Genomic DNA, 14,650 nt, shown 5'->3' with positions numbered 1-14,650 from the left:
GGATCGGGTGGGATCACTTGGGATCAGATGGGATCGGGTGAGATCAGGTGGGATTGGGTGGGATTAGTTGGGATCGGGTGGGATCACTTGGGATCGGGTGGGATTAGTTGGGATCAGTTGGGATCGGGTGAGATCAGGTGGGATCGGGTGGGATCAGTTGGTATCGGGTGAGATCGGGTGGGATCAGTTGGTATCGGGTGGGATTAGTTGGGATCGGGTGAGATCAGGTAGGATCGGGTGGGATCACTTGGGATCGGGTGGGATTAGTTGGGATCGGGTGAGATCAGGTGGGATCGGGTGAGATTAGTTGGGATCGGGTGAGATCAGGTGGGATCAGTTGAGATCGGGTGAGATCAGGTGGGATCGGGTGGGATTGGGGACGATGTTTGCTGAAGGACAGATACATTTAGATCTTGTCAGAACCAGTGAGCCCATGTAGATCCAGTTAGATTCTGTAAGATCCAACTGAAAAAAGCTCCAGTAAAACCTAAAACCTCAGCAGAACCTTCTGCTTGGCCCGGTCTGACCCGGTTCAGCTCCAGCTGCTTTCAACCCGGTTTGTTTCTGAACTATTGGTTCTGTTCAGGTCGATAAATACCCGTTAAGGAGGTGAAATATTTCCCATCAGGCCTTGCTCCTCTGTCCCAGCTGATAATCTCCCTCTGACTGGTGACCCGACACACACAGCCGTTTGTTCGGTTGTCTGAGGAGGAACCGGACTGGACTTTATCAGCGGACAGCAGCCGTCTGATCGCTGTCCCTGATCCTCAGAGGCCGTTTGCCCGTCGCCCCATGTTTTCAACTCGTTTCTATAAATCTAATCTGAGTCAGAACCAGAACATCAAGACCCTGACAGATCAGTGGCCAGTTTGCTGAACTGGTTTTCTAGAGGCACCAGGATCCTCTGACCTTCTGTCCTTTCACATGTTTAATTATTCAACGTTTCCAGCAGTGAGCTTCTCTCCAGACTCACTTATTGACTTCATGGATCGTCCCATCAGATGCTTGAAATATGGACCCATTAAATCCAGTTCAGAGGTTTGAGGCTCGACAGAGAAACAACAGATTTCTCTGGAGGCGGAGTAACTCCAGCTGATGGAAATTAAACTGATGGTCAGTTCAGGACACGCTGCGATCGGCCATCCATCCAGTTTGCAGCTTTAATTGGCTTAAACTCGTCTTGTCTGTCATGATGTCACAGATTTTATTTCACCAGGGAGCCAATCAGAGGTGCTCAGAGCCTCATCTTCATCCTCTTTGTGTCCGCAGGCTAAGGACAGCGATGATGATGAAGAGGTGGTGCAAGTCGACAGGGACCACTTCATGGACGAGTTCTTTGAACAGGTGAGACCCAGAAACACGGACAGGTGCATCACCAAGGCAACCAGCTGCAGCCCAACACTGAGAAAAGGTTCGTAGAGGTCACGTTGGGGCAGGTTTGGATAACGGCAGCATTATGCTAAGCTAACACCACAAACACATTAGGATAGTTTCTGAATAATTTTCAGATTAAAGTACATTAACATCAAATAATCCTGATATTCAGATAAAGTGGTTTGATTCCAGTAACTTCACCAGGATGCTGCTGGAATGATGTTAAGCTATTCCAGGTTGGGATGATGTGGGATCATTTAGGTCAGCAATCCCTCCAGCCACCTGTCGGACAGAAGAAACGGACTCTTCTCACTCCAGATGTTTAAAGTAATTCATGTTTTTACGGAAACTGTCCGTCCCGTTCAGGTGGAGGAGATCCGGGGCTGCATAGAGAAGCTGTCCGAGGACGTGGAGCAGGTGAAGAAGCAGCACAGCGCCATCCTGGCCGCGCCGAACCCTGACGAAAGTAAGCCGCCCTCTTCCCTCTGCTCACATCTGCACGTCCACAGAGTTCTGGTCGGGTCCAGCGTGGAAACACAGCGGTGGACGGTTCTGCAGAACCGGGCTCAGACTGTGTGAAAGGAGGGTCACGTGACCCTTGGGCTTTGAGTCCGGACCACCAGGCCGACCCGTTTCCGCTGTTGGCTGCAGCTCAGCCTCGGGTCCAGATCTCTGCTTCGTTCCGTTGATGTTTGGGTTCAGTGGCCCGGTTTCTCCTGATCCATCGATCTGATCGGCAGAAACCAATCGCTGTAAATCCTCCTGCTGGGCCACAGATCCGTGTTAGAGTAACTTTGTTCTTTATGACAAAGGTCCGAATGATCCTATGCTGGTCAGCAGAGTCCTGTTGCATTATTCCCTGTCTTTCCCTTTTCCTGATCCATTGGTCCGGTTCGCAGGTAAACATTCCCGATCCGGTGATGCCAGAACTTATCCAGCTTCCTGATTGGCTCCTGGGTGAGCTTTGGGAGCGTTATGCCACATTTCATCCCTCCGTTCTGTGCTGCTAACCTCAGACCCGAAGCAGGACTGGTTCTGGGTCCGACAGGTATCCGGCTCCAGAAGGTTTTAAACACCTGGAGCCTGGTTCTGGGACCAGACAGAAACCCATCTCGGGTCGTAAACACCGAGCGTTAAACGGGTCCTGAGCTCCCAGCGCCGTGTCCGACCCGGTCCGACCCGGCCGGCTCTGACTCAGCAGGAATGACTCAGTCGGCACCGTGGCCTGCAGCCCGGTCCACAGCAAACGGGTCGATGTCCAGACTGAGTCCGGTTCTGGACCTTTCTGGGTCGGTCAGAGCCAGAAACCCGACATGTTAAAGCTGTCCTGATGAGTTTGGTGTTTCCCTCCTGCATGTTTTCTCTGTGGTTTAGTTTCTTCTGCATGATAAATGACTTTCTGTTTGTTTTCCATCTGTTCCGTGTTTCTTTTCTTCTTCTGCATGATCCTGATTTTTAAACTGCATGACGCGACATTAAGCTCGGAGGAGACACCAGGTTGGCCTCATGTGAGTAACGACCATTAGCTCTGTTCATGTTGGGAGCTTTAACTATAGTTGGAGGGAAAACAAAGTTTCTCCTGAGGCTGTAAACCCGGAGAGGCCATCAGTGGCTTCATATCGACTGAATAATCAATCGGAAGGACAAAGAAAAACATTTAATCAACACTGCGAATGACATCAAGATCCATCTCCAATAACAGTGACAAAACCTGTGGTTGGCACACTAATGCAGCTAACATTTAGCTTAGCATGTTAGCAATTTTGCGCACTAAGCTTTCACTAAATGAATTTTTCTGGATAAATTCTGAATCATTAAGTTTCTTAGCTATTTTGTAAACTTTAATTTTAAAAATATTTTAAATCTGTATCGAGGTTTTGGTTATCGACTTAAGAATTATAATGTGGGGCGACATCTCTAGCTAACGTTAGCTGCACTAACTCCAAACCACTAATCATAAACATTAGCACAGCTAATGCTAAAGCGCTACACCAAAATGATATTTAGGGGAAGCTAATGCTAAAGCGCTAACTGCACTTCTAAATGTGTTTGCTCTTGAAAGACTCCAGCACCAGTTTAACGTTGATATGAGGTGTAAATGAAATGACCTCCGGCAGCGATGAGCCTTATTTATGTCACTGTAAACATATTTAATAAATGTAGAGACTTGGTGTATTTTAGAAAACCCCCTTTGGTGAGTTCAGAGTGACAGTTGTAGCTGCAGCTCAACCTGTAAATATTTCTGACCAGAGCGTGAATCGCTGCACCATCCCTCAGATCCAGAATGGCGACGTGCAAAAAGCCTGACTATAATTCAAACTGCTGCAGAATAACCTCAGACAGAAATATTTTTAGAGGATTTATTCAGCGAGGAAAAAAAACCCAACTGTAAAAATGTTTTTCTGAAATCTGTCAGAATGTTTGATTCCAACCCCAACATTTCTGATGACGTGAACAGAAACATTCCCGGTTTCTGTCCAGCGGTATTCCCATCCTGGAAGCGTTTCATTAGCTCCGGGAAGTTAGAGCACAGACTTTGATCTGGGTGATAAAAACCCAAAGTGATGTCAGTCGACGTTTATCGGAGTGGACGTTCCTCCTGGCGGTGAAAACTCGTCTCTTCGCTGCTTCCCGCTCCGTTCTGGGTCAGCAGGTCGTGTTTCAACCTGAATGATGCATGATGGGAGTTGTAGTGCTACAGATGTAAACCGCAGCCGTTCAGGTTCCCAGCATCTCATTCTAGTTCATCCGTTCGGTCGTTTTAATTATAGCTGGTGGCTTCACTCGTTCATCACATCAACTAAATCTGAGTTAAAACTGTAAACATGTTTAAAGGCAGCTTCTTTCAGCCCATAAACAGACACTTGGAGTCCAGAGGAAAATCCCCTTTTAGATCCTCATAAAACAAATGTTTTTATTTCATGTTGAGTCTGGATTTAAAAGCTAGTCAGCTCATTTTTAAATAAAGTCACTAAAATCCAATGTATGTAAATGAAATAAACTGCTGACTGAAAAGCAACAATGAAATAATTACATTTCTAAAACTTGTATTGATTTTACTAAATGAATTAAGTCAAGATGTTAAAATTTATTTAATGGAAAAATACAACTGTAACATTATTCTAAATATATTCAGGAAGCGGGCTGCACAGTGGTGCAGTGGGTAGAGCTGCTGCCTTGCAGCAAGAAGGCTCTGGGTTCGATTCCCGGTCTTTCTGCATGGAGTCTCCATGTTCTCCCTGTGCATGGTGGGTTTTCTCCAGGTACTCCGGTTTCCTCCCACAGTCCAGAAACATGACTGTCAGGTTAACTGGTCTCTCCAGATTGTCCCTAGGTGTGAGTGTGTGTGTGCATGGTTGTGTGTCTCTGTGTTGCCCTGCGACAGGCAGGTGACCTGTCCAGGTGACCTGTCCAGGTGACCCCGCCTCTCGCCCAGAATGTTAGCTGGAGAGGCAGCAGCTCCTCCTGACCCCACTGAGGGACCAGGTGATAGAAAATGGATGGATGGTTTTTCATGAATATTTTAAAACAAAGTGTAAATAAAAGTTATTTTTAATGGTTTTAAAAAAGTTATTTTAAAACCATTAAAAATCAGCGTAATCAGTGTAAATCAGCATCAGTTCATTCTTGACTGTTTCTAAATTTGGTTCAGCTGAAATATAAACTAGTTCTCATTCATGCAACATGTTTTGTCTGAACGACGTTTTAAAACTAGTGACTTCATTCATCGGTTTCTATCGGTTTTGTCATTGATCAGCGTTAAAAACTCACCATTTGTTTTCTTTGGTTTATTTTATAATGATCAACTGAACAACTTGGTGGTTTTGTCATTAAACTCTAACTGCCTGAACAGCAGTACTTTTAGGATACGTTTGCAAATACGGCCATTTTTAACCCGCAGACCAGACGGGACATGGCAACCTGTTCCCCTCCTGGCCTGTGGGGGCGCTGCACAAAACCCGACACAAAAACCCCTGAAGACGCTGAGAGCAACTTCCTTCTTCACCAGATGGAAACAAGATGGAGGATTTTAGCGGTTGGAGGATTTCTCTTTAGGCTAAAGACCACGAGACATTTCTCCTGATAGCGCTAGGATAGCATGTTAGCTCTTGATAGCGCTAGGCTAGCATGTTAGCTTTGGCTGTATTTACCCAGAATGCCCTGCGCTGTAGTCCACTTCCTGCTTTTGATTTGAGTATGCATTCGACCAGCACTAGAGTTGATTTCAACTGAACGCAGACTGAAGTTTGTGGGCCGACCAGTTTTAGGTCACTTCAGGTAAAAATGTTCAATATTTAATGATTTTGATTCTCAAAATAAATTTTTATATGCAAAAAGAAACTAAGATATCAAACACTTTTCTTGCAATTTAACTAAAAAGTTCTGAATTTTACAAATTAAAGGAGAATGAAGGATCCAAGATAAGTTAAATGTAATATAAACGGCGGCAGGTTAAATAAAAGCAGAGACGGAATGTTTGGTGTTATTGATGAGAGCCGCTGCTGATTGATCATTAGTGTATTGATGAGCGTGTTAACTGCGTTTCTGATGACTCACCTGCTGATAAAAGTCAGACAGCAGGTTTGCTCATCAATCTGCTCCATTAATGCTAATTGGTTAACGAGCAGCCAATTAAAACGCTCTGATGGCGGTTTGAGGCGTAACAACGCTGGTTTTCTGCCAGAGTTTGGTTTCTCTTTGACGGTCACTGACAGAAATGTTCATCAAAACACTGACGGGTTTAATAATTAATCTAAAGCTCAGAAACAGAAACAGCTCATCAGATTCAGTCTCTGCTGCATTTTTAACGGCAGATTAATTCCTGGACGCCTCGCAGGACGTTCATCCCGGCAGACGGTAGTGGGTCGAGCTGCAGCTCCGAGCAGCAGGGTGAGTCAGAGGTGGAGCGGCTGAAAGGCACTGCAGCGCTCGTAAATCTGACTGCACTGCTGCAGCCTCCGCTCGCCGGCGCCACCTTCCAACATGGCTGACACGATGGGAGGATACCGCAACTCCTCTGCGACCTTTAACCTCCAAACAGCTTCAGGGAGAAACCATGTCTGAGTTTTATTCTGCAGGCCCAAATGCACAAGACATGCTCACAAACCGAGACGTGTCTACTGCTGCGCGTTAATCACTAAACTGACGTTTCTGTGGGAAAAAAATACGATTTTAAATCTTTCCAAATGAATGTAATCAGTTCCTAGTTGTTCCTAAAACTACTCTCTGTAAATCTTTTCTCAAATGAAAATGTTGGAGACCTTTGTGCCTCGGTCTCACCTCTTCTTTTCTGTTTTTCTCTGCAGAGACCAAGCAGGAGCTGGAGGACCTCACAGCTGACATCAAGAAGACGGCCAATAAAGTTCGCTCAAAATTAAAAGGTACGAGCAGAAAACATTTGACAATCGATGGATCTGAACGATGATCAGCTGCTCGTCTCATCAGAATATTTAGTTTCAGTCTTAATTTGGGTTGAACGGATCTTCCTCTAAATCTGAATGAATTCGTCTTTCAGTGGTTGCAGTCCAGGAAGCTGGGCTGTAACTCAACACTCCAGCTTCTTCACTCCTTTATGCACCAAAGTTGGAATCATTGTTTGTAATTTTGGCTTAATTTACAGACTTTACAGGCAAGTGAAGCATCAAGTCAGCCTTTTACACAGCAATGCTGATGAACACAGACTGCCACCATCTACTGAGGCTCTAATTCACGACAGACTGGATTGTTTTTCAGGCAGCATGCATTTTACTAAACCAAAGGCATTAATAGAAATGTGTGAAATAAATAAAGCTAAACCAAATACCATAAAGTGTTTCCAAGTTGCTGCAGCAGTTGTTGCTAAGCGCACAACTGCTGCAGCAACAGTTGCAACACAAGTCCCTCACCAGCTGTGCTAAATGAGCCGCAACTAATGCCCCAAACACGACTAGGAATTTCACAGTTTTTAGAGTTTGTATCAGTTCAGCGTCGTCTGCAGACTGAAGCGCGTTGGAGGCCGTTTTACATGTGTAGTGAGACGAGGGTCAGGCTGCATCAGCCTCCTGCCACGAAGCAGGACGAGTTCAGCTGCAGGCCGGGAAGCCGGGCCGTTCGTCAGCCTGTTGGAGGAAATCTGAGTTCCTCCGAGTTCACCTGAGTTCCTCCGAGTTCACCTGAGTTCATCCGAGTTCACCTGAGTTCACCTGGCCCGTATTAAACAAACAGGGCTTGTAAGGTTCTGCGCATCAAGCTGACCATGTGTACATGAAGCATGAATCCAAAGTGAAGCCAATAATTCCCAAACTTCAGTTAAATACGTTATTGATATTTACAATGGAACAGTATTCAGTTTATACATAGAGCTCAACAAAGCAAAAAATAATCATAACAGGCAAATAATTATGATTGTTTGCATATATATATATATACACACACGAGAACTGATGCCCTGACAGCTGATATACATCAGTTCTCATGGCAGAGTGAAAATGAAAAATTCATCCATCAGCTGGAAAATGTGCATCTTTCTGTCTATTGTTTACGTTTGTGACATCACAGCCCAAGGAAAAGAGAAAAACGACAATAAATGTTTCCTAAATAAAACAACAAACATAGTCACACAGTGACCTGGATGCATAACTTTGATTATTGGATTGTAAATAGTGACACGTTAGATTACTGGTTACTGAAACAAAAGGGTTTATGAGAGTTGATGACATCATGACACATTTCTGCTCAAGCTGTTTATGGATCCGTCAGGTTTCTGATACGTGGTCAGGCTTCCTACGGCCTGCTGTGTGCTGCACATGTCCTGCTTCCTGGTGCATTAACTGGTAAGATTAAACGTAGCTGAGTGGAAGATATTTTAGGCTTTTTCACATCTCTTTAAAACAGAAATGTTTGCTTTATAGCGGCTGCATCCTGCAGGTATTATTTGCGAGTTCATAGAAAATTTCTGCTCTGAGGATGAGCACACGTGTCGACCTTCAGCTGCGTCAGAAAATGAAAATATTCAGAAACTGTAGCAGCGATTTATCAAGCTATAATCACTGTGACAGCAACACAAACACACAGACAGGAAGACGAGCCAATGAGCTTAAAGCTACAGAAGCACAGAGAGCGGCTGCTGCTGCTGCAGCACCGGTTCATGCTGAAGGTTCAAGGACATCCCTGCTTTAATGTGCACAGCCAGAAGATGGACTACCCACACACACACACACACACACACACACAGTACATATGCAGACTGAGAATAGCTGCGATGAAGCTATAATTGGAATCCCCATGAGGCAGCAAAGTGTTATTGTCCCCACACAGACAGGATCTCTGCAGCACCTCTTGCTGTAGATCTGAACCCTAAGGACGGGAGCAGCGCTCTCTGCTCCGCCTGCAGGGATCATCAGCCTGTCTGTCCAGCCGGCTGTGAAACTGCAAGGTTTTTACAACAGACACAACTTTTTACTGACAAATTAAACAAAAGCTGCATTCCCATTACAAATGTGTGCAAATCTTTGTCAGTATTCCACTAATGTCGAACAAACACAATTTTGCAATTGTGCATTAAATAAGAAACATTAAAATCACACGTGAATAAGCTTGTTAATGCAATAAGTCATTAAACATCATGGCAGCAACGGGTGTAAATACTTACAACGTATATTCATAATTCAACACTCATCTATCAGCCAATCAGAGGAAACGCAGGCGCCTCATTCAGGAGCGGGAGTGGCAAGCCCCGCCTACTGGGGTGCAGCTACAGCATTTTGGGGAAATTGTGGTCAGCCATTTTACAGACGTTGGAATGACACACAACTTATGAACTGTGTGAAGCTGTGAAAGCTCTGGTGGAGCAACAAAAACCATCCACATCCTTCTACTTCCTGTCATCTTCTTTGTGGTTTTCGCCAGTGGTAACATCCTGTTGTTGATCACGTGACTCGTATGATGCAAAAAAAGTGTTTCCGTTTTATTTTCATGAAATACTTTTATTTTGATACGGATGAAAAACCACCTCATCATAGAGCAAAAATTTTATTAGAAAACTTGAGTTTTTCCGAAATTTGTTTTTTCCATTTAGCAAATTTATTTTCGTAATTTATATTTGGGGGAATATTGTGGTTAATGGAAACAAAGGTAGTGATTCTATACCTTCACGTTCAAAGGTCTATATCTGATTTCAAGACAAAGTCAAACATCCCAACTAGTGATGGATACATTTTTAATAAAAACGTATATCTTGACACTAAAACCCAAAATAATGGCAGCTTAGAAAGACGGGGAACTGCAGCGACCGATATGACCTTTCCTCACCGGTGGCCAAATGTTCACTGATGGAAAAAACTCATAATTAATTAATTCTATGTTTTTACATCCGAATCCAGTCTGCTGATTAAGCAACACCTGATTTATAAAATTGCACTTATGAGAGAGAAACCAAACACATTTAAGTTTAAAGAAACTAAGAATTAAAATGTTTAAAGTTGCAAATTAAGGGTTTCATTAATTGTTTTAGAAAATGTCAGCATAACTGAGCTCAGATTTGATCGTTGTATGAATTTATAATTTTATGCACCACATGATCAAAGTCTAACTTTATACATCTTGGCGTAACATTGTGAGTTTACACATTCCACACTAAAAACCTGCTATGCTGCAAAATTAAAGCTAAGGTCATAATTCAGATTAATTTGTTACATGTTGACTCGTTAAAAGGTTTAACTCAACTGATCAATTTATTTCGTGCTTCAGTTAAAAACATCTGTCTTTGTTAATGAGCCAACATGTCTATTGTTAACTAAAATACAGCACATATAAATTCTAATCATTTAGCAACAACTGAAGTTTTTGAGTCCCGCCTCTAATTAAAACAATCCGGTAAACCAGAGTGGGTCAAAGTTCAGCCTCAGGCATGTAAAAGACTCCAGTTATCAAAAAGTATTAGATTTAAGAAACTTTTTTTTCCACACAGGGCCAGATTGTTTTGTTAAGCTTTTTAAAATTATAATTCATAATTTAAATAAGCCACTTCATAATCTGAAATATTTAAGTGTGATAATAAAAATTATGTGACAAGGAAAATAATTTTTAGCACTACAGTGTAAAATTTCCTCTAGCTTGTCCATTTCTTTGTCTCTTATTCTTGAAGTGTTTAGGTCAGAGTGAAGTGGACGAGAAAGACTGTGCAGCAGATTGATTGGCAGCTCTTTAGATGTTTTCAGCTTGTGAATAATCTTTCTCTGTGTTCGACGACAGACTTCAGATGACTAGAAATGGCCTCATAACTCTTCCAGATTGATGAGCAGCCACATTTGCTCCTTGCTGATGCCTGCCCAGTTTGGCGTCGTTTGCTGCCAGAACTCTTCCTTTTATAGAGGTGATCACATGAAGATGATCACTTATTCAATGCATTTGATCTGCAGCTCTTGGCTGCTACTTTCACTCTTAAGTCCCAGAAAAACGGTGAGGACAGACTTTAAGCTTCATCTTTGTCTACTGTAAATAATTACCATATAAGGTCTGTTGTCTTTTTGTATACTTGCAAAATTTAAAAGTTTTTAGATCCATTAAATTTTTACCCTGCACATGAAAGACATTGAATTTTCTTTTTTTTTACCACGACTGCTTTAATCACTAATGTTGTAATTTGATGTATTTTTCAGTTCTCCACAACAATACAGTCTAAATTGTAGTTTTTTTTTGGATAGTTTAGTTCTGCTGAGTTCTTATAATTTGGGAGAGACTCTTGCATAAGAACAAATAAGCATGCATCAGTTTTTTCAGCTAAATGGGCGAAAAGTCCTCAAAAATACACGAGGACTCAATCTGTTGATTACTCACCCAGTTTTCATCTCACTGTCATACAGAAAGACAACAACACCCAGGAATACAGTGCACGCACGCGCACACACACACACGCACACACACAAACACACACACACACACACACACACACAGACTGTCGGTGGTGTGATACTGCTGAGTCATCGTGGATCCGGCAGGGTGCTGCCGGGCCACGGGCCAGAAAAGGAGAAAACGCACACAAACAATCCTTTGAGGAAAATATCAGGACATGACATTGACTCCCACCACCCATCACTGCTGAACACTGAGCATTTCTGCACACATATTCATTAAGGAGACTCCTGAGACCGTCTGTCCCCATAGTGCAGGTAAACTGATGCCCGACCCCAAAATGCAGCGAGACAAGAACACACACACACACACACACACACTCTAACAACTTATGAGATATTTATCAACTCAGATATTCTGTAAAGTGGTGACAGTAATTTCTTTCTGTCTCAACTTTTTGCATCCCTCCAGGTATATTAACACAAGTCACATTTTAATGAGAGTCAATTAAAACTTATGGTCTTGGATATTTAAATGAATATTTGATCATGTTTGCACTTGTTAGGCACTGAAAATTCACAACTGCACCTTTATTTATAATTTTTCTGTATCAGTTGGACCACAGTTGATACTGCGGTGATGGTAGCGTAATTTTCTGGAGGATAATACGACACAATACAGTAGTTTTCCTATTGGGACAATGCAAATAAATGATGGCACAGCCCAGCTAAGATCGAGTCATTTGTAGAAATGTTATTACAAAATTTACTTATTTACTGAGAAAGATTTGCTTAAATAAAATCAGTTAAACTGGAGATGTCCCCCTCTGATTTCTGTTCTCAGTGAAACACGATTATCAACTAAAATGTTCTTATTTGTCATTTATTATAAAATCGATCCTCAAGTAAAGAATAATTTAGATTTAGAGTTATGTACTTTCTTTCCTTAAATTATGTTAGACTCATAAGCAAGAGGAAATTCAAGGATAATAATATTGCTTGGCCAGATTTGTTGGTCCATCCAGGTGACCTGAGCTGGAGGCAGTAGCTCCTCCCGACCCCACTGAGGAACCAGGGTGTTAGAAAATGGGTGGATGGATTTATTTACCTTATGAACACTGATAAATCATCAGGTAAACACATTAAAAAATAGAAAAGAAAAAAAACTGTTTCAGAAATCAAATCATTTTAAAACCCCTCACATCTACAGCACATTTACATTTTACAACAGTGAAACATAACTGCCAAATATAAACATAAATATCATACAATATGAAAATTATTGTCAAATTTAAACTGGTGCTCAAGGGTTGTAGTTTTCCAAGGGCAGATAAAGCATGAACTGAAGTTAGCGCTTTAGCATTAGCTTCTGCTAAATACAGCGTTGGTGTAGAGTGTTAGCGATAGCAGAACTAATGTTTGATTAGCGTTTAGGACTAGCGCAGCTAACCTTTTGTTAGCAGCGCCCACCACTGGTGGAATAAAGTAATAATCAGAGAAGTTGTTAAACTTCCCCTCTAATGTTCTCCTCTTTAGCATATTGAAGGAAACCATTTAAAGGAAATTACCTTTTCAGATTAATCTCCTTGCTATAGATTTAAATCTGTTCCTGTTAGCCTCACTGAGAGTCGCTGGTCAAATGTGGTTCAGGCTTTTCCTCCTGGATGGTTTCTTTAGCAGCTGCAGTGATCACAGATCCTGAGTGAGAAGATGTAATTAAGCTAGCTCTCCTGGGTAAATCAGCGCTGCAGCCGCAGCAGCGGTGAGGATGGAGCACATTTCAGTTCCTTCAAGTTGAAACCGAACAATCTTTTTACACATGCTGCATTTTCATCTTAGACTGATGAACCAGGGAAGGTTTAAGGAAAAAGCACATCTTTTTACATCTGGTTTTGCTTTATTTTGTGTTGTTTGTTGCAGCAACTTGTGATTTTTGTCCTGAAAGGTTTTTACTTTACGCTACAATCAGTACAGACTCAGTCACCGTAGTAGAGAAATCTGTGAGGATTCGGTTGTACCCAGGGTTTGTCTTGGTTTGAGGAGCTCGTGCATGAAGACGTGGATAACAAATAACCTGCAGACGGATCAGAACCGACCCGCCCTGTGGAGCAGAAAAACAGAATTAAACAGTTTATAACATCGTCTGCATGTTTGTGTTCCTGCAGCAATTGAGCAGAGCATCGAGCAGGAGGAAGGTCTCAACAGATCATCAGCGGACCTCCGGATCCGTAAGACACAGGTGGGTCGGGTCCAGACCCGGTCGTGGTCTGGACAACACCTCCTCACATTCAAACCCGTCATGTAGCAGAACCGGTTACCACACGGTCGACCTCTCCAGAACGGGTCTGTCAGCAAACGATAAAAGTTCAATCTGAAGTCGCTGTTTATCATGCTGCTGATTAAACATGTTCAAACTGACACGCATGTTACAGCCAGGCGACGGCTTTAACCGCTCACACACACACACACACACACACACACACACACACACACACACACACACACACACACACACACACAGCAGCTTTACCACTAAAACAATTACTTTTTAGCTTTTACATTCATTCCTGCTCAGTTCCTTCTCAACGTCACTTCTTCATGCTCTCTTGCTCTGCGATTGGCTGCAGCCGTCATGTCTGCTGCCGCCCAGTGGACAAGAAGGGAACTGCAGCGCTCAGCATATTGGGGCCGTTGCAAATGGAAGAAAGGAGAACATTTCAACAATTTGGAGATTAGTCTGAAATTTAAGTTTTTACTAAAATGAGTTTTTGAAAGCATATTTACTGCCTTTTTTCTATCTACAATATCTCTACTATGTTGTTTTATTTGGTTGTTTATCAGGTTTAACCAAAGTTATTAAGAGCCACTGAGGAATCGCCAAATGATCCGTTCAACAAAAATAAGTTCTGAGCGTCTGGATGTACATCATGGAGTTCCGGCTCTGGTTTACAGGCCTTCCCAGTTAAACCAGTTCATCCACATTCAACCAGTTTTCCTCCTTGTCTTTCTCCAGCACTCGACGCTGTCGCGTAAATTTGTGGAGGTGATGACCGAGTACAACACCACGCAGTCCAAGTACCGGGACCGCTGCAAGGACCGCATCCAGAGGCAGCTGGAGATCAGTGAGTCCAACACCCAACATGGCGGATGGTAAACACAAATACTGAACCAGCAGCAACAAACCAGCAAACCAACAAACCAGACAGAAAGTCCAGATATTGAAACAAGTTCTGCTGGAGCTGTGACAGACTGGCGACCCGTCCAGGTGACCCCGCCTCTCGCCCAGAACGTTATCTGGAGAGGCAGCAGCTCCTCCTGACCCACTGAGGGACAAGGGTGTTAGAAAATGGATGGATGGATGGGTGGATAGATGGATGGATGGATGGATGGAGGGATGGATGGATGGATGGGTGGATGGTTGGGTGGGTGGATGGATGGGTGGATGG

The 14,650-nt window shown here is 43.0% G+C and overlaps 1 protein-coding gene across 1 annotated transcript in view; it reads left to right on the top strand.

Annotated features, from left to right (window-relative positions):
- Window positions 1-14,650, top strand: part of LOC103469454 (syntaxin-1B) — a 47,628-nt gene that overhangs the window by 22,448 nt on the left and 10,530 nt on the right. Inside the window, exons 2-6 of the mRNA XM_008417139.2 lie at window positions 1,270-1,344; window positions 1,741-1,840; window positions 6,681-6,755; window positions 13,370-13,443; window positions 14,218-14,326. Coding sequence (XP_008415361.1) covers window positions 1,270-1,344; window positions 1,741-1,840; window positions 6,681-6,755; window positions 13,370-13,443; window positions 14,218-14,326 — 433 coding nt within the window. The remainder of the gene's footprint in view (window positions 1-1,269; window positions 1,345-1,740; window positions 1,841-6,680; window positions 6,756-13,369; window positions 13,444-14,217; window positions 14,327-14,650) is intronic.

This window comes from Poecilia reticulata, linkage group LG8 (genome assembly GCF_000633615.1).
Source record: "Poecilia reticulata strain Guanapo linkage group LG8, Guppy_female_1.0+MT, whole genome shotgun sequence".
Lineage (NCBI taxonomy): Eukaryota > Metazoa > Chordata > Actinopteri > Cyprinodontiformes > Poeciliidae > Poecilia > Poecilia reticulata.
This window is presented reverse-complemented; position numbering and strand designations above follow the sequence as displayed.